The sequence below is a fragment of the Platalea leucorodia genome, assembly GCF_965183815.1.
Source record: "Platalea leucorodia genome assembly, chromosome: 16".
Classification (NCBI taxonomy): Eukaryota; Metazoa; Chordata; class Aves; order Pelecaniformes; family Threskiornithidae; genus Platalea; species Platalea leucorodia.
In genome coordinates, this window is record NC_138838.1 from 11,079,362 (window position 1) to 11,101,836 (window position 22,475).

The 22,475-nt window shown below is 38.0% G+C and overlaps 2 protein-coding genes across 10 annotated transcripts in view; one reads left to right on the plus strand and one right to left on the minus strand.

Moving 5' to 3' along the window:
* The window catches only part of NF1 (neurofibromin 1), a 110,419-nt gene that overhangs the window by 35,209 nt on the left and 52,735 nt on the right, over window positions 1–22,475 (minus strand). For 3 of the 8 annotated variants that reach the window (XM_082328207.1, XM_082328202.1, XM_082328205.1), the window contains 5 exons: window positions 21,436–21,594; window positions 20,479–20,576; window positions 20,186–20,332; window positions 19,615–19,761; window positions 19,166–19,276 (listed from right to left, as the gene is read on the minus strand). In XM_082328207.1, coding sequence (XP_082184333.1) covers window positions 19,166–19,276; window positions 19,615–19,761; window positions 20,186–20,332; window positions 20,479–20,576; window positions 21,436–21,594 — 662 coding nt within the window. Of the gene's footprint in view, window positions 1–792; window positions 1,028–11,642; window positions 11,739–19,165; window positions 19,277–19,614; window positions 19,762–20,185; window positions 20,333–20,478; window positions 20,577–21,435; window positions 21,595–22,475 lie in introns of those variants that run through there. The other 5 variants (XR_014229923.1, XR_014229924.1, XR_014229922.1 and 2 more) reach the window with 4 other exon arrangements.
* On the plus strand, window positions 3,234–9,049 carry OMG (oligodendrocyte myelin glycoprotein). Of its 2 annotated transcripts, none has more exons than XM_082328211.1 (2): window positions 3,234–5,464; window positions 6,204–9,049. In XM_082328211.1, exon 2 carries the CDS (start codon window positions 6,210–6,212, stop codon window positions 7,527–7,529), a length of 1,320 nt encoding a protein of 439 aa, XP_082184337.1. In that variant the 5' UTR covers window positions 3,234–5,464; window positions 6,204–6,209; the 3' UTR covers window positions 7,530–9,049. The 2 variants fall into 2 exon arrangements, with proteins under 2 accessions (XP_082184337.1, XP_082184338.1); XM_082328212.1 differs by having other exon boundaries at window positions 3,234–3,817.

Here is a 22,475-nt window from a genome sequence, read left to right on the forward strand (position 1 = left end):
AAAACAGGAAGAAAAAAGAAATGAGGTGGGAACTGTGGCAATAGATAGGTGGTGACTGAGCCTTGAAGAGAATGGGGATGAGATGAAGGAATCGGACAAGAAACTATGAGTTATGATGTGAGTACGGGATCAGGATTTGTGTTTGCTGCAGGAGCAGGGAGAGTCTGAAAAAGAGAACTAGTGCAATCAGAAGGGAGGCGCAACAGGAAAAGCAGGAGGAGATGAAGAAGCTGCAGAAGCATCTGGCAGTAGCCACTTGGCACTGGCAGAACACGCTTGCGAAATGTCACGAGGACGTATTTGTGCGGGTTTCTTTTTGCCAGGCAGCCTTTCTAGGCAAAAAATGCTCAAGGAGACAGAAGAAAGTAGTTTGGGTTACACTAAATGGTACGGACAGAGCGTGGGAAAACAGCTGCTCAGAAAGCACAGCCCCCCATCAATGATGGCAGCAGGTACCAAAGTTGTCCAGACACAAAAGTAACATGGAGAGTAGGGCCAGGAGCAGGGTGAAATCTGTAGTTATCTGCCTTTTAATGCAACTAATGAAGATGGGTAAGCAAGCCAGCATCCTGTGATCAGATAGCTTTCTATGACTCATGGTAATGAACCTAAAGTTGCTTTTCCACTAATAATCATGACAGCACACCAAACCCATCCCCTGAAATTAAATCAGTAAGATTCAAATCCAATCCAAACTTCTGTAATTTTTGACTCACACAGAAGTAACTGTAACTATTTTCAACAGAGACAGGCGAACAAGTATTAATGAATTTCTACATAATAGGCACATACCTGACAAAAGCCACAAACATTGAAATATTTTGAGTTTTATAAAAACTACAGAGCTGAAAAGTTTGCTCATGAAGCATGCAAACTCTGAGATAAGGCTCTTCGTAATCTGCCTACTCTTGACACTTCCTGCAGCAAGCGTTGGTAAACTTCCTCTTCAGCCGCAGAGCCCGGCTTCAACGTGAAACGAGCCATTTTAAGCTGCTTGACTTTCAGCACACGGTCCATCTTCCTAAGGCTTCCAACAAAAAAAGTAAGACGATGCTTGCTTGATAGAAGATCAATGTGCAGGTAAGAATCAACTTCGAGATGGAAAGGCTTAATATTTGTATTATTTGGTTTGAAATGGAACTGCACTGTGTACAGCCCTGTGCATGTCCTGACTTCAGGGTGTATTCAAAGCTCTTGTTGAATGTCTGTATCTTAAAAGTATTAGGGTTTCAAACACATGTTGTTTGATGTTGTTACTATGAACTATCATGAACTCTACGTGTAAGTATTATTTGACTATATTTTGAAAAGAGGGGAGCAGAATAAAATGAAATTGTACCTGTGTATTAAATTGTATTTTTCCCTGTTATAAACCTTACAGAATTTAGATTGTAATGTTCTCAAGAAGCATTAATTTACTACTCATAGGTGTTTACACTGTTGCATCTGAAATTTAATTTTGCATATTTATAAACCCACAGATTTATGCGTATTCATTTGCCAGGAACAACTTTACATGACTAGCATTATAGAAACTAATAAACTATCTCAAATTGCATCAAAGTAGCTTCAGATATAAAAACGCTATGTAGTGGATGTATTTTACGATTTGTTTCATATGGAGACATGAACTCTAAATGGTGCAGGGTGGGGGAAATCTGTTTCATGCCAACAACTGAACATTAACACAATCTCCTGCATTACAAAGAGTGTTCCACATGCAGGAATTTATTTATAAAAACAGTTTAACATTAGAATGCCGTTCTGTTACAGCATCAGTATTTGGAAACTTTTAAAAAACGATTACGCTCTACCCTTAACTGCTGAAGAGAGGCAAGAACAGGAAATAAAAGTTGAAGAGAACTGTAAAGAGCCTTTTACTTATGTCTTGGCTTATGCCCAGCAAAACAAGACAATGTTCTTTGCTCATGACAATCCTGTTTGTCAATACTGCTGCGAGTGTTTCATATTTTGTTCCAGGTCCACAGTGATTTACATGATTGATAAATGTTATTTTGAAACACACTTAGGACTTCTCTGCTGATGCCTTCTTCTGATAAGGTGAAAAAAGGTAATAACAACCAAGACGTTCTCTTCAAAGTCACTTAATTAGAATGATCGATAATGTTGAACATCTGCCTGTTGTTTGTAAAGTCAGTGACAAACCTGCTGAGTATGCAAATGGGAATAGACATGAAATTTTAAACATAGAGTCTAATATTATTTTCACTACTATAGTATTAACATAAAATTGTCTGGTGTCAGTAAAGCGTAACTATACAACGAACGCAGTTTTCAAGTTAAAATGTTCTATTTCATCCCTGCTATAGGAGAGGACGTAAAGAGGCTGCAGGAAAATGGCCAGCAACCAGGTAATACTGTTTCTCTTCTACGGACAAATCTGGAAATCACTTTCTACAGCAATATCTCAAAACATTTCCATGAATAAAAGAAATGCATACACCAGTATCAGGAGTCTGATAGAAGACAAAGCTCCTCTATATCAGTTGCAAGCAACTGGACCTAGTTTACACAAATCTGGACGAGCACTGACTGTTACGATACCACCTCAGCTCCCCAAAGCATACGCAGAACCTAGTGATGGCAGCTGGATAGCAGCACTGATAATTGGCATCATTTTGGTTAGTATGATAACGGCTATTATTATAATTCTTCTGTGGAAATGCTGCAAGAGGCCAGTTCTAGTTGATTCAAATTGGGCAGGTCGTTCTCCATTTGCAGATGGAGACACACCAGACGTCTTTATGGACTCTGACCAGGCTACCAAACGTTCATCGGTTTTATTTATGTTGCCTTGGAAACTGAAACAAGACACAAACTTACAGAATGATCCCATGGCATCAGAGAAACCATCCAACTGCACTACCAGTAATGAAAACAGCCAGTCGCCTCCACCAGTAGCAGACTGCTCTGGAGCCAGTATTTCGGTTTCCAACACAGACGCCTCTCCCGCCTCAGAAGCGGCAAGCTGTGCCCACGACTCCTGTCCTCACCCAGCTGCTTTACCCGAATCCCCAGATCTGCCGCCGCCGCCTGACTGGCTCAGGGAACCAACAGAGGAGCACAGTTCAGATCCCAGCAAAGACCAGGAATTTCACTCAGAAACAGAGGAACAACTGCCCCCACCACCTGAGTTACTCATTCAAGAGATTCAGGAACCACTGCCCCAGCTGCCACAGCCAGAACACCCTTTGTAGACTGCCAAAATTGATTTCCAGCATATTTCTCATTTTTCTTAAATGAAATATTCTTCAAATAACTGAAAAAATGGAGAAGTTGACACAGGCAAGAACAGTGAGACCACAGCACTGGCATTTCCCCAGGGTTTCTTCACTTCAGCTTTCACAAAAGGGAACAACCTGCTTCTGCCTGAAGCAAGTGATTTCAAAATGCAATACAGATTGTGCCCACTAGTCATCCGTAACTAGTGAGCCCAGATTTTGGAGACTACAGAAAACAGAGTATGCATACCTTTGTGTGTCGGGAAATACATATATGTAACGTAGACATGGAGCTTTCAAGAAATGGTACAGCTTTAGAGGTATGCAGAGGTACTTCTAAAAATTGTTCTCCAAGGCTGTATAAGCAAATGCAATGAATTCAAGTTAATTTTAATAAAGCTTTCTAATTCAAAGATGTTTTGGTCACGTAAAGCACAACTGAGTATTTGCTTAGATACAAAGCTTCGAATTCAGAACCAAGTCTAAATGCCTCAACACGCGTACATATCGTCCTTCATACAAAGGCCCATTTTCTGCGTATGACCGGGTAACAACCTGGCAACAATGGATTACAGGTATCCGAACCAAATCCTCCTAACAGCCATCAGCTGTTCTTTACTAACAATAATAAGATTTCCTTTAGATCAAATATTGCCGAAAAGTTTACTGCTGTAAAACCTCCAGTCACTTCACACTGTTGTTTAGTACAGCAGAGAACAGTGAGAGTAAACAGTCAATATAGTGGTCACCAAAAAGCTGAAATGGCTCCAGACACTTGGAGAACAAGTACAAAAAGGTTTTCTTTTACCTCAATACTTTTGATTTTTATGGATAAAATAGAAACAGTTTGCAGAACACCCAGGAAAATTATTACCAGAAATAGTTGTGCGCATTCACCGATTTCTTCCTCTGAGGCAGTATTTTCAGAGTGCACTCAATATTATTAATATAAACTTCAAAAATTAATTTAATGTTGCGTGGATGACAGATCCCTTTTAACTCAAGGTGACTAAGTGTTCTTTTCCGGGCCCTGAGTAGAAGCAGAGCTCACCGTCCTGCCTAAAACCATGCATTTTGCTAAGCTAACTTTTTGGTGGGATGTGGGAGGGTGGTCTCAGAGGTGAATTAATTTTTTTTTTTTTTTTTACCAGTATTGAATGTTTAGATTTATAGAAAGAAGCTGCTAGATGCTGAAGCTAACTTTCTATGACATCTCTGCAAAATGGCAAAGAGCTTGTAGCTTTGAGTTTGCTTGGGAGGGAATATATTTGTGGATGTTGCACAGAGCACATGTTTGCACATATTATAAGAATAAACTTCAAAATCTTTAAATTGCCACTAAAAATTAAAGTAATAAGTTAATGCAAATGCAATTCTAGGCTGCTGTGCATACAATGGACATAGGAAAAGATATTTACAATTTTTTCTTACCATTTATATAAGCTGTATGATTGTGTATGCCTAAGAATAGCATTCCAGTTACGCAAAGATTTTTTTTAAGGCTTGTTGCATTATACCATGTTAAAATTAACAGCATTATAAACTATATCCACTCTTACCATATTGTCTGGAGAAATTCAGATAAAGATTTCCTATAGAAATCTGTAAAATTCTACAAGCTGAGCTGTATTATACTTGACAATATAGTGACAGCCTGATCTGAGGAGTAGAAACTGAACATTTTAAAATTATGAAAAGATATTCTGGCAGCGTAGCTTAAAAAAGCTTAAGATAGGAAACCTAAATTAACATTAACCTTTATTACAGGAGGAGAGGTTAATCGAAGGTAAAAGAGAACACAACTTAACATGACTTTTTAAATAGGAACATTTAAATGGAATCATAGCTTAAGCTGAAACAGCCTACAGAAATTTCCTTTGGTACTGTTTCTGTAGGCAATCTTACATGTTATGTTTTGATGCATTAACAGAGCATAAAATATAGATATGGAGAAGATAACTGATTCAAATTATAAAAACCAACTACTTTATTGAATATCCTCGCTTTGCAATAAATTTGAGTCAGCACCAACGACAGCTCTGCAGTCCTCCAATGTAGTGCAGATCAGGTGGTTGCAGAGCCCCAGCTAGCAGCAATACGATGCAGCTGAAGAGGCAAGCACAATCCACAGACAGCAACTGTAGCTACTCTCTAGAACAGGACGACCTCTAAGCTTAAATCTTTCACAGAAATGACGTGCTGATATTGCAGAAGAGATTACGGTAAGTTTGTGTTTTTTGTTTTTAATCACAAAAACCTACTACAAAATTAGAGACAGAAAAAAGAACGAAATTCTTAGTTGATGACAGATGCTTGCACCAGAAATTTGCTGCAGTGTCAGAGATTTCTTACTAACATTAACTCAGCTTTCAAACATGTGTTACCAGCTTTGAGAATGTAATTAACACTATAATAAAGAAAAATAATAATGTGCATGTTAGCATGAACATGGAATTTGGGTTTCAAACTAAATTCCTAACAATTTAAGATGTATTTTAACCAATTCTACTTAAGCAAATAGCATGGATGTATGGGGGGGACTGCTACATTGCTGCAGAGATTTGTAAAGCAGATCCAGTTGACAGCCATTTTTTCATCCTGTATAAAAGAACACATTATCCCAAACATAATATAGGCTTGAAATCACTAAAAACAAGAAGCAGACATTGTATAACATTTGGAAGAGACTTGCATTTTCGGAAGAAAGCCCTCATTTGAGCTTGAGGGGGAAAGGGAGATGAAAAAACAAGTCTCATTCTGCCAGACAACATGACAGTCTATGAAGGGATGCTTTGTAAAGTCTCTCTTGAACAATTCTAAAAAGGACCGTGCCACAAAGGGGTTTATTGATATTTTTACTTAATTTCTCCTGCAAGTGGTCATTGCAAAGACAACCCTTATAAAGAAATAAAATATATTACATGGATTTAAAGGGTGTCATTTTGGTGTATTTATTTCCAGGCAACGATGGAATACCAGATACTGAATACATCTACCTGTCTGCTGGTCCTTCTGTTTTTCATACCCACTGCTTTGGGTATCTGTCCTTCTAACTGTACATGCTCAGGAAATGACAGGAATGTGGACTGTTCAGGCAGAAACTTAACTATACTGCCACATGGACTTCAAGACAACATTACATATTTAAATTTGTCCTTTAACCAGTTCGTAGATCTCGATCATCAGCTAACGAGATTCACCAATTTGAGGACCCTTGATATTTCAAATAACTGGCTCAAGAACGTTCCTGCTCATCTGCCCAAGTCCTTATGGGAATTATATGCCATGAACAACAACATTAAAGTTCTTCAGAAACTTGATACAGCTTACCAGTGGAATCTTAAAGTGCTCGATGTTTCCAGGAATATGGTGGAAAGAGCTGTTCTGATCAACAACACACTGAGCAGTCTCAAGTTGCTGAATCTCAGTAGCAACAAACTTTGGACAGTTCCAACCAATATGCCCTACAACATCGAGACGGTGGATCTATCCAATAACTTCTTGTCCCAGATACTTCCAGGAACACTGGTGAGACTACAACACCTTACAAGCCTCTACCTGCACAACAACAAGTTCACGTACATTCCTGACAAAGCTTTCGACCAGCTCTTTCAGCTGCAAGTAGTAACGCTGTATAACAACCCCTGGTCCTGCAGCGATGAACAAAATATCGCGTATTTGCTCAAATGGGTGCAGGGAACAGCTGCCAGCGTTAGAGGGGCTCCCTGTGCCAATCAATCTGTGCTTTGGCTGAATGCCACGCCAACTCCAGCGGCTCCCACCGTTACAGACTCTAGCCTCATGATTAAAGGAATGAAGGCAGCAGACAAAGCTACTTCTCCAGTGGCAACTGAACCAACCAAAATGACAAAAATGCATAAACAATTTAAAGCTAAGGAAGTTTCTACCTTGGCAACCTTAAGCCAAACTGTACTGTTTACGAGCACAGACCGACCACTACTGCTCTATCCAGAAGATCTGACAACTAGGAAGGTCAGTTCTCAAGAAGCAGCAGCCACACACACAATCTACATCAAAGGTTCAACTGAGCTGAACTCAAGCCTGACTCGTTCAACAGGATCATCCACTACTCCTATGACTTTAAGTATCACCAGTGGAATGCCAACAAACTACTCCAAAATGCCTCAAAGCACAACGGCTACCTTAAGGAAAGAGGAATCCACTACAAGTATTTTGAATACTCACGTCCCCTCCAAAGCAAGTATCTGTGAGATATATTTGTTTTATGTTGTAATGCTTAATGCAGTGGCAATGTTTATTGGCTAAGGGCTTGTATCTTGTGAAAATGATTGAGTTTATTCCTGTGATACATAGCTGGAGTTAAGACATCCAGGTCAAACAATGAATCAAAATACAAGAAATTCAAAGTTCTGGCTCTGATCTAAAGAAAATAACAGTTCTTAATCAAAGAAGTGCACACTAATGTCTTGGTACTAAGCTGCTACTTATTTTAAAATGTCTTAATTGAGTAAAACTAACCTATGGTTTTGTTTTTAAAAATGTGCTTATTTTGTATTTAAATTTTTAATTTTACTTGCACAGAATAAAACATCAGAATTTTAAGTACTGATTTTATGTATGATTTTGTCATTAAACAACTGGAAAAAAATAGAAGGCCTGTATCATATCTGCATTGTCTTGCTTGACTTGCCAGTGAGCAATTCTTGTAATATAGCAGCACAGATTCTCTGTAAGTTATGACGACATGCAAAAGGAAGGGAAAAAATAAAGGAACTAAACGTAGCTGTTTCACTAATCAGAAGTTATTCCTGAGAAAAATTGCTAGCATGTATATCTATGTTTGCTTCATATGTATTAAGATATTTTAAATATGAAGAACAACAGTTTTGAATTTAGGAATTAAATATGACAATGCCATGATGTCTACTAAGAGGGTCCAACTTCAGCATGGGAAAAGTGGTAGGGGCTGATATCTCTTTTTGCTATGTCTTGACTTAGAGACTGCAGGCAAGTTATTTCTCACTCTCCATATTAAAAAAATAATAATAAAAAAAAGATAAAAATAGAGGACAACACAAGATGTTCAATGCCATGACACTCTCCAACAACAAGGAGTTATCTACACAAATTAATGAAATGGAACTTCTTAACTTTATTTCAAGTGACATCCAAAAATCTGAAATGTTAATATATCATGCTTAAAAGAATACTGCAAATCAGCCTGTATCAAAATACTACTTTCTGATCAGTAAAATTAAGTATCAGCCAATTTCTAATTCAAGTTATGTAACAAATCAATTAAACAATTAGTTGTCAAGCTGTCATTGAAACAATCCTTGAATCTTGTGACTTAAAAAAAAAATTAATTCAGTCCATGGCATTGAACATGCCCAAATCTTTGCTTTATAAGGATGAGCATGAATGCTATTCTCCTTGACATCTGCACCATCAGTGAGTAGAAATAGTAGCACGCATGGTTCTGTCCACTCTAGGAAAATAATTTAAATTATGTGGCAAAGGTACTTGATATACTACAGATGAAGTTTTGCAAACAGCATGAAATGAAAACTGAAGAACAAGTTCATTGAAAAGTATTATTCACGTAATATTACAAATCTTCATACAATGTTTTCCATTCATTTCAGGCCATTTAATTTCCAGTTATTGTAGCATGAAGGTGCTGCAAAACCCAGAAAACCTCACTACTGAGACTGGAGTCCTCTACCTATTTCTCCTAGGTGGCAATGAGGGCTGTAGACCATTTACAACTACTGGTATCAGAGAAATCACAACTTTCCAATTGTGAACAGTATTTCTATAACCAGAAATGTGTTTTAATTTCTAACAGTAAATGTTACACAATGAATTTGTACAGTTATTTCATTGGCATTTAAGTAAAAATAAAGTTACGTTTGTATTGAACTGAATTAGTGACAGTGCTTCTTTTCAAATAAGCATAGTAATATCACTGATTAGATAATATTTTATTATACAAACCCATTTCAAGCAGACATTTGGCTCAATCTTCATGTCTTATGGGGGAAAATCATAGTTAAATCAAATCACGTTATTTTGATACTGCCGTGTCCCTAATTTTGTTTGTCAATAAGGTGATGAGATAATAGTTACGTAGGGTCTACCTTTCCCCTTCCTACCCTTTAGAACTTGCAAACACCTAAGGCATATCTCTATCTTTCTCCCTCTCAAAAAAAAGACTCTCCATGTTCAATAGGACAGAAAACTTAAAAACCAAAACCAAAACAAAGGCTGACATTTCATATACATTTTAGGTAGACAAGAACTAGTTATCCAAGTCAAAGTTTGGACAACCCAGACCACAAGCAATATGTGCATGGTACCTTCAGTGGCCAGCAGAGGTGTCTCATTATATAAAGTGGCTACCAGCAGTTTGAAAGAGTTGCCTACTTGCACATATATTTTCCTCAGTTTAAATAATCTGGCATGAACTGCTAAATTTCACTAACTAGGGTCAGTACTAAAAAAAGAAGTCACTGCCTGCTGCTCTCTTTGGACAGCCAATGTGTTTGCTAAGTACTGACTTGACTATAAAACAGTATCAACCTACTTATGTTCAGAACTAGGTATTTCCTAGAATTCTCTCATTCTTATGGTTTCATCCCACACAGTTTAAAGCAGCTTAGCTTGCAAGGTAGGACAGGGATCACAAAATGAGGTGCTATAACAAAAATGCCTCCAGTTGAGGAAATTACATGAAATACTAAACGTGTCTTTGCTGAACAATACAATACAAGATGCCAAATTCTATTGCCTGCAAAAAACCTACATGGAATCAACTTTAAATGCTCTGAGAATGTTTAACCCATAATGAGACTATTCAGTGAACAGCAACTCTGTAAAAAATACTGTTTTCCACAAGTTGTTTGGGGCAAATTGCAAGCCCCCATACTGAATGCCTTGCTACTCAAACTTCAAAGTCTTAAGCATGCTGATAAAAGCCTGGAAGTGGAAATGGGGTTGTAGGGTTTTCCAAATACGTGTACAGGATTGGGAAGCTAGGATACAAAAAAATCGCAGATGGGTATGGAAGTAAAATGGCACTCCCAAATTCTAGGGCTATGCTCTCTACCGATGCCTTGCCTGTGGTAGATGCAAGAGGGCTTCTTCATCAGACTGCTTTCAGTAAAGCAGACTGAAATTTAGGTTTCCTTGTATTTTTCTGGAATACAAATTAGTTGATAACGGAGCAGCGAGTAGGCAGGCAAATGTGGGAGTCATGCACTTGTTGCTTGGCAACAGTGCAGTCAAATTGAAATAAAACTGATAGGCACGGATGTGAACACGACAGCATCGGTCTGTGTTGTTTTAAACAAGCTGGTCATTCAGTTCATGATAAATATAAAATAATCTACTCTCAGAGAAATACTTTCTTCCAAAATAACTCTTTAGCATTTCAGGACAATTTTCAAAATACCAAAAAAAGGTCTAGCACAGCTTGTAATAGCAATATGCTTGCTTTTGAAAGGTCAAAATTGCCGTAGGGATAGCTGCGGTCTGAAGCAATAACTCAGAGGTTTGTATTCCTATTAATTAGTTTGCGATCAGCTTTAAAACTTAATGGCAGTACTTCAGGATCAATATGGATTTATTGATCATTTTAGTAACAGTGTAGGGATTAAAAGCAGAAGAGCACTGGCTTCAGAAGTCAGGTTGTTGCCCAGGAAACAAAATGCGAAGAAAAATGACAGAAGGAATTAAATTTCACAGCACAAGAAGGATATAAACTGATCCAGATATATCAGTAAAATGACTCAACAATGCCCTAGCAACAAGATCTCAAACTGCCCCCCCCAAAACCACCCAACCTCCCCCCCCGCCCCGGCTTGCTGCAAGCCCTCAAACATCCTGGCAGCTACAATCTAAACAGTCTTTCCACATTTCACACCTTAAAAAATGATATCTGGCTCAGAACCACAAGACAAACACCCCAAACACGCACCACTGAGCCACATCCCTCTTAGCAGAAAAGATGTCAGAGCACCATTCCAGAGCAAAAGCCCTCCCTGCTAGGTTTGAAAAGGCAGCGTCATGGAGAAAAACTGAGGAATTACACAGCTGCTGAAGAGAAAGTAAGTAATAAAAAGGGAGGTAAAGGCAAGCAAAATTCCACCTAGTAGCAAGGCTTATGTCAAAGTATAACAATATTGTCATTAAGTATCCTGTATCTGGATAAAATGTACAGAAATCTGCTCCTTACCACCCCTTTATGCAACGCAGGAACGCATATCTGACTTGTACCATGATCACTATGGTTCAGCAGTGATTTTTCATCTTCCTTTGAGGAACTGAGGTTTGTGTTCATTCAAAAATCCCTGGGGCACAGTATATAAAGCTATTTTATTGAAGACAACTTTTCAGATTGTTAAACTGCCAGGTAACTTGGTCAATGATTAGAAGTTCAGAATTTCTGTAGAGTTCAGTATGACAAAGCTAAGGAAATCATCTCTATTCTTGCAGGACTGAAGAACAGTAGATCTGCAAGAGATCAGAGGCCATTCTGGAGCTCATTTCTGTTTACCATCTCTTTTCACCCCCAGAGCACGATTCCCGAGCGGTTTGCTGACTGTGGGACCCACCAGCTGGGTGAGGCACACAGGTCATGGAGCAGCACTGGAAAAACACCAGGGCAAACTTTCACAAACACTTGCCTCCAAATATCTTGCAGATGGCCAGTGAAGAAAGAGGATTCACTTCCACTAGTGTCTGATGTTCAAGCTTTATTTTTAGTCACCCACTCCTTTCTGCTGAATTCAACAATCCTTAAACATCAGTTACTAAATAAAAGGTCATGGATATCCATACTGCTTTGCCAAGTAAAACAACTTAAAATGCAGAGTTACACACAGAATAGGTATTTTAAAGTTTCATAGTGATGTAAACAGAATTAGAAAGAGTAGTGAGATACCTAGAACTAAAGACTTCCCATTCTAGGAATTTTATACTGTCTTAACAGCTACTAGTTAATGCAAGAAGGTTCACAAAGATGAAGATGACATAACTTATTTTGGGCAAGTCAGAAGATGAAATAGTTGTCTATTATTTTTTTCTAAAGTTGTGTTATCTCAGTGTGTGATCAGCTACTAGTAAGGTGATACTTAAAAAGTACTTTGCAGTGCCTTCTATTTAATGTTCTCCTTTTTCAATTTTTGCATCTATTGTCTCAACAGGCAAATTCTGTTGTGGACATGTTTCACACCCAAATTTCAATATACATCCAAAACAGAACAATACTGTGATTACTACAGTTATACTTAGTAGCTGCTGACACAATAAACAAGCGGCATCCTCCTTTATTATTTATGTACTAGCTTTATTAGGGCCCATCACTGGCTTGCCCAGACTTGGAAAGGTTTACTCTCAAACATCTGTGTACAAACAGTCACCCACTGAGCTGGCACCCTTCTCCAAGGAATATCGCATACCCAAATCACAAGCAGCATTTAATGATGCTGATGATCGTATACTTTCTCAGATAAAGAGGCAAGCAGAAGAAGTTGAATTATTTGCAAGTAAAGGGCATGAAGGTATCGGTCATAAAATCTCATAGTTCTCATCAACAGCCCTTATACATGATTATGAAAAGCAGATTCACCCGCACTTGATTAGACATTCTGCAGAATTCAGCCCCATAACGAACAGTTATTATCACTATTCTTTTAGCTTACAGTATGCTTCACTCATGACAAGTGATAAGTAGTACATATACTTAAAAGTGAATGATAGTGTAGCCCATTTCAATGTCAGATTATATCTTTCTGTAAACATGTCACCAGCTTCATTCTTGGATGTGTATAATCAAGTTCCAAGAAGTGGTTTATCAATTCCTCAGCCCTTCTGCTGATCTCAGTGTTTGATTGTGTGAGAATTATATATTTCCTAACTATATGTAGTCCCAAGAAATATTTATAGGTATCTTAGACAGATATGAAACGTTAACTTCAACCTATCTCAACCTCAGTAAACAAGAAAGAATTCTGAGCAACTACTTAAGGCTTAAGCTCTCTCCCGCCTCCTTTTCAGGTACTCTGCTGCACAGAATCTGAGATGCAAACCACGCAGAGCTGAAGGGACAGGATAATGATGTATCGATAATACCTTCCAAACGCCTGTAAAAACACGCACCACTACTTACTTTCCTTCTGCTCACCAACATTCTAACAGCACGTAAAATATCACTGCACCTTGACCAGCTAACAGTAAAATGTCAAGATTTCAAATACTGAAATAAGCACAAAATAACCACTAGGTCATTTTCATTTATGACAGATTCATATATAAACAGTTTGTAGGGCTCAGCTTAAAAACACTGAGGTAGTTTGTAGCATTTAAACAACAACATATTTTTGCTCAGATCACTTCCACATGAACTCGTCAGTAAGTCATAGCCACTATGCCTGTTAAGTTCCATACAGATACAACACTGCTATTAAGTTATCCAGCTGAGGATAATTTTATTTTTCTGCTTTTAAAGCAAAGGTAGGTAAGTGATCTTGGCCTAGCAAGCACGTGTTGTACACTTTTGTATCAATGTATTTCCAGAAATTCTTTCTTTACAAATGAAATTACCATTTCTTGCTCTGCAAATGAAGAGAACACTGCATGTCAAGACTTTACAGAATGCAGAAGGGTGCCTTTGATCACTGCCAGACACAGTAAACTTTTTGAAGATGGGTTATCACTATCCTTGGCATTTGTATACCCAGTTTCTTGTCTGAACAGGACAGGATAACAATGCAGGCATTTTATTTTACTTGACATGAAATCTGATAGTGTCTAATGGAAAAAACTGGTGGAGAAAAACGTGGCGAGCAAACACAGAGAATTTTTTAAAGAGAATTCAAAAGACTACCTTCTCTTCTAACTTTGTGTATGGAAGGGGCTTAAACATCTGGGATCTTGCTTATTTAAAAAAAAAAAAAGGAAGAAAGGGCACAGGCTTCCCTCGAGGCCACCCCTCTCTGTCTGTTCGCCCTGCAGGTTCATGAACTGTTAGCCCCGCTCCAAGCTCCAAGCAGGAGCAGATGGCTGCGCCTCTACGATCCCATCGGGCCCCCACTCTAACCACAGCAAACGCCTCCTTACAGGAGCAGTGGCACCTTCGATGCTGAATGCCTTTTGCCTAGAGCACGAGTTCACTTTAGCACAGCTGCTTCAAATAATCCTTTCCCATAAGGCTTCCTAATGCTGTTGTCTAAGTGGCTGACACAGGAAAACAATCCAGATCAGAGTGAGAAACACCAGTTTACTTCTGAAGAGAACTACTCAACATCCCTTTTCTCATTAAACTGCCACTAAGTCCTTCTGTTGAGCATGCAAAAGATACCACGCTTACTGAAGCGGACACTGAAATACCATCCGCCTACCCCAAATTAAGCTACCAAGCATTCCAAGTTCCCTTCAAATACCTACTTGTGTCCACTGCACACCTCACCTGAAGAAAGGGAGAAGCCATCTCATTGAAACAGGCTCGCTCATACTAAAATTAACCACGCAAAGATACAACAGCACTTTTAATATTAATATATTAATATTTTTGTTGTTGTACATTCAACATAACTCATGAAAGATGTGGGGGGAACACCACCACCCCAATGTTTGCCTTAGAAAAGGATGAGGTGTCTTACAAAGTTGAAGTATTCCTAAAAGTACATATTCTACTTTTTTTTTATCCTAAAGAGAAGATATTTTGTCTCGTGATATATACTTGCATGAGTCTCAGAAAAACAGTTTCTGAAATTACTTTCACAGAATTGAGGGGAGGAGGGAAATGCAGGTGGGAGCGGGCAGACAAAATGACTCCAGCTGATCCTTCTAATTTGCAGTAGTCTGACAACTTTTCACACTTACTCCATTACAACAGCGAATAAAAACAACTGGGAGAAAAACTAAGTTTCCAAACATCCATTTTTATTCCCAAATTTTCACGATCAGTCTTCTCTTGTGACAGCAGTACAACTAGTTTAGAAGGGGTCTGAACATAACACATTATATATTTTTCAAAAAAAATCTACTGACATTCAACTGCATAAAGTCATGTTGACTAAAACAATCAGCATGCTTTTTAAAAAACATTTATTTAAGCTGATACATGCTGTTCATGAATACATATCCTTTTTTAAGCCTATGCAGAAATCAACTTTAGCAAAAATCATAATCCAAGGATATGTATTCTCAAGTGTTCACAATGAGTTAGTCTCCCACACAATACGGCATTTTAAAATGTGTCCTTAGTTAAACTTTTGAAACTTTGTGTGCAGATTTAGTGTCAGGAATCTCTAGGAAAAAATGAGCTTATAAACAAATGGAGGACAGGCAAACTAATTTCAGTTTCAGTACTGTATCACTCATTCTGCTGCCAACTCTGCAACCCCGTTGAATCTTTAAGGCACCACTCATGTTTTTTCTACTGCCTAGCATAAATGCAACGCTCAAACGTGAGATTCAATAAATCTACTCCTAGTACAGAATTACATGCAACATTTGGATATCCCAGTAAAGCTACTCTACAAGTCACATGCTGTTCAAAGTTTTCTGAAAAGCAGAAAACAGCATTAGACGCTAGATATGCAGATACATGTTTCACTGAAAACAAAATGATGTTGGGTTTGTTTCAACAACGATCACTAATATCCAAAAAGGAAAATTTCCAGCAGCTATCCCTCTCCTTAACCATTTTGTTGTAAAACATGAAAGATACACACGATAACCTAATTTAATACTAGTTAATTACTGTTAGAAACTTACACGGCCATTGATACTGCAAACTGAAGTTTCATAGAGGATTTTATACAGGCCCACTTCAGCCAACACAACAGGCTCAAAGGTGACTCAAAGTCCTTAAAGAGGGCAGAGAAGTGTGGTACGACTTTTGGAGACAGAAAATTAGGATGGAAGGGAAGTGGTACTACTCATCTTGCTTTCTTCCACTCCATACAAAGAGTCGAGGGTGTTGAAAATGCAGAAAAGGGGTCAAGTTAAAGGAAGGCATTTTCCCCAGGAAAAGGATGGGAAAGCTAAAGGCTGACTGAGATAAATGTTCTCTCACATAGGTTCTACTTCAGAGCTATAAATCATTGGAAAATAGTTCAGACAAATTTTGTTTTCTTACCTACTTCTATGTAATGAGACTTTCTTTGTGTTATTTAGTGTTATTACATTAGTGTTACATATTTAGATTAGCATGAGCTTACAGATTCGTTAAGCATAGAACTGACAAAAAGCACGGGCACTTGACTCTCCTTCACATGAATGTTATCTCCAAATGGTACCAGCTGTATTACACTTTCTTTTTTCTTCCACCCTTGGACTGCCTTACACGTAAAAGTCTTCCTAAGAGCTAGCAATGAAGCAAGTGTTTGAGAACTTTCACAGCAACAAATTTAAGAGAATGTAAGCATTTCTTCCCTACATTACCAGCCTGAAAGCAAGTGTTTTGTGTTGGTTTTTTTTAAAGCATGAAAAAACCCTTTGGCATGCCTGTACAAAATTCCAGAAGAAGGAAACAGTTTTGAAATTTATTTTACCTTCCACATTGATACTGAACAGAAGTTTTGTTTGTTTGTTGCTCTGAAAATCAAAAACATAATAAAAGAAATGTGAACAGAAATATTCATTTGTTGGATCTCTAACTGCAAGTTGGCTAGGAAACCATATTTAAGTAGCAGAATTCAACTACCAAGTTAGAGGTTATATTTGGAAACGTTCTTCGAAGCTTGCTCATTACTTTAGCCTCCAACTTGAATTTGGAATAAGGTATGTTTATTATCCAGTGGTAAAACAGTAAAATCTTCCAATCATCAAAATTGTTCCTTATTTGAAAATTTGGAAATTTTGAAAATTTCTGAGGGGAAATGACAACAGTCACATGGTACAACAGAGAACAGATTTTCTAGGAAAGTCAAGTTTGTAACTCAATCTACAGAGTAAAAAGCACTAATGAAAACAGTGAAAAACTATGAAAATTAATTGAAAAAATCTTACATGCCTGTTGGGTATGATTTTCATTAGACATACGTAAATTCGAAGAATGCGTTGATTGCAAACGTGTATTGGCTATTTATTTAAATTGTTGACTACAAACAGAAAACACTGCTAAAGAAGTGGTTTCCTCTGTTTATTTTCATGTTCTTACATGAACTCAAAGGGTCTGCTGAAGGTTCACCACTGATGACATCTCCTCAGATCACGACAATACTTTGTGCCAGAAGTGGCACCATCAATGAAACTGCCACCACGAGCACCCTGAGTAGCAGGGCCGCTACCAGCAAGGAGCACACCACGGACAGCAGCGTTGGCACCACCATCAAAAGCTCTCTTTCCCAGCCTCACCCCAACAAGCAGCTCAAGCAAGAGCTCCCCAGGGACCACAACCGTTCCTAATCATGCCACGCATAAGCATATCAGCAGCAAGGGTACTAACAAGCAAGCACCCCAGTGGTGCAGCAGCCACCCCACTGGCATCACAAACAAGCGCCTCACCAGCACCAGCAGCACCAGGAAGAGCCAAAGCAACCACATGAACTCTACAGCATTGGTGCCACAGGCAGCTCCACCAGCATGAACTCAGCTACCACCAGCAGCACCAGCAAAAACCATATTGGCAATAGCAGCAGAAGCAAAACCAAGAGCCCTGCTGGCACAAAATGCATCGGCAATAATCCGACCATGAACATCCATACAGGATCTGCCAGCATCCGTAAATGCCACACTGGTATCAGGGCTCTCACTACCAAGACCAGCGCTGGTGAGAACTTCACAGAGCTCGGCAGCGCCACCACGCACCCCGCCAGTGCCAAAACCAGTGCCAAAACCACTGCTGCCAGCCCACACCTCACCAGCAACACCATTACCAAAAGCAAAGGCACCAACAACGCAGCACAGAAAAAAGGTACAACAGCTCTAATCTTATCTTTACAGTTCTGTCATTGATTGCACTTGGTTGTGAGCACAACGATTTTCCTTTTCTTAAAAAGACTAAGAATGACTTTTAGTAATGAGTGCAATTACTACGGTAACTGTTTCGAATGTGCTGTCCTCCATCAATTTCATAGTGCAGTTACTTAATAACTAGATTGAAATATCAAGTTCAGATATTTTCTTACTTTAATTGCAGTTTTATGACTGCAGACATTAATTTAAATACAATTTTTTTTAATTTTTTTTTTTTAAGAGAGAGAATTGTGACTTATTTGACCATAAACTGACTAATATTGATCTTGGGATATTCTTCCCAAATTCTTCAATGCTGCAGCATATGATATTCGTTGTTCTGAATCACTATCTTCCAGAGTAGGGAAGACTTAACACTTTCAAAATTTTGCCTTTTGGAAAAACACAGCCTTCTGCAAAGTTCACACATCAACATCTGCTTTTCTTATTACTTTAGTGATATTTCCACAGATGTCAGCCATTTCAAAAAACATGGTATTATTGTCACTTAGAACATAACGGTGAAACTGAAGCAACATTGTGGTCTTGACTATGTGTGAAACTTCTAAATACTTGCATTAATATTTAAACTGGGATACAGGGAATGTTTTGAGAAATTTTATCCCATGTTTTAGCTTGTTACTCATTTTACACTTCAGAAAATGAAGATGCTAAAATCACTGATAAAGAGTTAACAGTAACGTGGTGTGGATGTAGTTTACTTGAGACAGTGAAAAATTAATAAAATGTATTTAAAATTTTAGGTATTTTTCCACAGATACTCACATATTCCTGGGTGGAAAAACTAATTCTGACTTTGGAAACAACTCAGTTATAAAATACTGTCACCAAATTTGACAAATAAGCTATTTTCAGATTCTTGTTTGTTACAAAGTTGGTGTCGCTTTCTTATATACATTGATCCTTTGATTTTACATGCTTATTTCAGACAGGGAAAGTGAAAGATTCCTTACCGCCGAGCAATGTAGTAGAAAACAGGATTGCCAGCTTTTGATGTCCCAGCTTGGTAGAAAATATTTAATGTTTTCAGTGCTTTGAACTCCTCTTTTTCATGTACCTGATGCCTAAAAAATAGTACATTGACATCAACTTTTCAAAACTGCCTTTCAAAAAAAAAAAAAAAAAAAAAAAAATCCTAAACCCTCTTTATTTGCATCTTTAAACAAAAGTATTAAGTTCACACAATCTTGAACCTTTGTTAAATCACAAATGTTACTGCTGTCTCCGGTTCTCAATTTAATTTTTGAAATTAAAATCTACTCAGAAACCTAAAAGGTATATGTAGACCCAGCTTTTTAAACTCCCCTTCAAAACAAGCTAGTCTTAATAGCTATTTATATTGCCTTACATGCTAAAGTCTAGAAACCCACAATGTGTGTCCCCTCCACGATCATCTCATTACCTTGTCATAAATTCTTCAAATTTGGAACTAGTGAGATTTAAACTGGACCAATGGGTATCTGCCACGGGTTTGTGCTCAGGAGGACCCAGATAGGCAAGAAGAGTAGCCATCTTGTCAAAAGGTCGTCTTCCAACAGCCTTGTGGTCCCTAGAAACAGCACATTACTTAAAAGAAAAGTCCTTCTTTACTCAGCAATTCCTATTTTTTTGCCTACTACCCTTCCTTATCCTTGAACAGGCTGGATTTTCTTTTTTAAAATTAAAAAAAAAAAAAAAAAAAAAAAAAAGAGGTTCAACGCAGAAATAAGAAAAAATGTTTTTTACACATAGAACAATTTTAACAAAAGATAAGACAACTATACACTTGCACAAAAGGCTGGCAGTAAAGCGGGCAGCAAAGATGTTAGGCATGTTCCCAGTAATGGTTTGTCAGTAACACACACGTTTCCAAATGTAAGATTTTTCAGCCATGATATTCTTCTCAGTAATAATAACAAAAGCATCTGAAAGTATTTCCAAATATTCATTTCCCATCAGCAACTCCCTTCTTCGTAATATTTCTGCAGTCTTACCTGTTGCTGGAAAGGTACTGGCCAATCTTCTCCTGATTGTTCCACAGCAACCGGTGCAAAGCAAGCACATTGCCATCACTGATGAAAGACAGGCTGTGATTGACAGTGTCGCTAGCTGGGCAATCAGACGCAATATCAAGGAAGAACCTAGAGTTCAAAACCAGTAATAACCATAAGCGGGTAAAGGAAACCTGCCAAGCAGACTCAATGCAAATTAAAAGGCCCTAAGAACATTCTCCGCTTACTCTTTACACACGACACTGATTCTTTGTGCAAGTTTCCAAAAGGCCTACCTGCGTGCTGCATCAAAATTGCTTTTTACAAAATCATTAAAAGGCCGCATATGTTCTTCTTTTGTAAACAGGACATGGTTGGCAATACTCTGAAGTATCTAAATAATAAAAAGATGGTAAAGACACATAATGGTTTAATGCATTAACTGTTACGGTAGTCAGTGTAACTTCACTGTCACAAATATTAATTTTAACTTTTTGTGAAGCTTCAAGACACAAAAAGGCCAACAAGCCAACTAATTCAAAAATATGTTCACTTTCACAATATTTTCTTTCACATACTTTTAAATGCTAGAAAACGACTTCCCTTATTTATGAACTTTATTCGGGTTTAGACCAAGAAAATAAATCACCTTTCAAAACCACCATTTATTAAATGTTAACTATTTCTTCTGGAAATTATACAGACATGTAAAAGCAATACCATATATGCCTATTTAAAGAAAACCATAATTTGTCAACGTTTAAAACGGAAAATATGCACAGGCCACAGAATTTGTACGCCATCATCAAACCTTTTTTTTAATTTTTACAGGAAGTAATACCAAATGAGATTAAAGATAGGAAAAATCACTTCTTTAGCACTAGTATGAATTTAATCAATGTCTGGCTGCCATTATTCTCACCGTGCTCAAAGTAACGTTGGTTTCTTTGTTTGTTTTCAAATAAGGGTAGAAGTTCAACTGAAGAGCCAGAAGGCACTCTGTTATCTTATACATCATTTTGGCAAAGTGTTTTTTTTTCCCCACGCAGACCATTCCCCATACTTACATTGTTGTGAGCTATAACATCAACGTCATGATGCAGAAACATAGCATGGAAACTGCACTTTCAATAAACATGACGGTTGCTACAAAAAACTACAAGTTTATCTAAATTTTCTCATGCTAGTCAAAAAGCAGAACTAAATCAGGGAGAACATACAATGTGGCCGAATAAAAATATTTATTGATTCACCTTTGACATCAGTTTCAATCCCCTTTCAATTCTTGGTGGAGGCTTTTTATCTAAAATCCCTGCCTCATAAGGGGAGACGATCGCAGGATTGATGAACCGAAGGAACATCGCACTTCCAACTGCTCCAATGCTGTTCTGAGGAAATCGCTGACTAACAACCTATGAAGTTGAGAATTATAAAGAATATTTTTGCATTAAAGAAAAGGGAAAGCAAGCTGAGAAAAGCCTTGTTTGGTAATCCAGCTCTACATTCTTTCCATATCAGTCAAGCTCAATACTTTTGAGTAGGACTCTCTTGCCTTGACAGGTCTTGCATCATAGGACAACCAGGAATGAGAGGGAAACGAGTCGGGGCGAGGGGGCTACCAGACACTAGCCAGCTTTACTTCAGCTTTTGTACAAACTTTCCTGCTAGGGTGGAATCGCTACAACAGCTATCGGACAAAGATAAGAAGGTATACTTCAGAGTTACTGACCACTTAATTCCAGGACCCTGCCGCTGACAGTAAAGCAGACAAAGGCAGTATGTTTGTACTCAGGTGTGCACAGTCTTCCCATCAAATACAGGTAATTCTTTTTAAATGAGTGGGTCTTTTATCCATGTATTTATAATTTCACTATTGATCACGAGAGCCTCTCCAGCAATAAGACCTATGCTGTAAGTTTCAGGAGTAATTTTAAATTTGTGGGAAGGAGATATTTGTAGAAATACTCTTCAGAACCATCACATCTCAACAGATTTGCCAAAGGAGGAAAGACAGGATGAGCCAGAGCTGAGTGGCCCGGGTACTTCCCTGCCTCTACATACACTGTCCAAAATCACTTAGCAGGAATTTGCTAGAAGAACTACAGATTTAAAATATTGCTATCTAGGAAAAAAAAAAAAAATTCTGAAAATGTTGTAAGAAAAAAGAAATCTCCTTTCTTTTTAGGAAATCAATTATGTATCAGTAAAAGGATAGTCTACTCTCTAGATACCTTTCATTTGACTTCGAAAAGTTAAAGCTCCCTGACAAAAACAAAGTTGTTAAATATGCGAC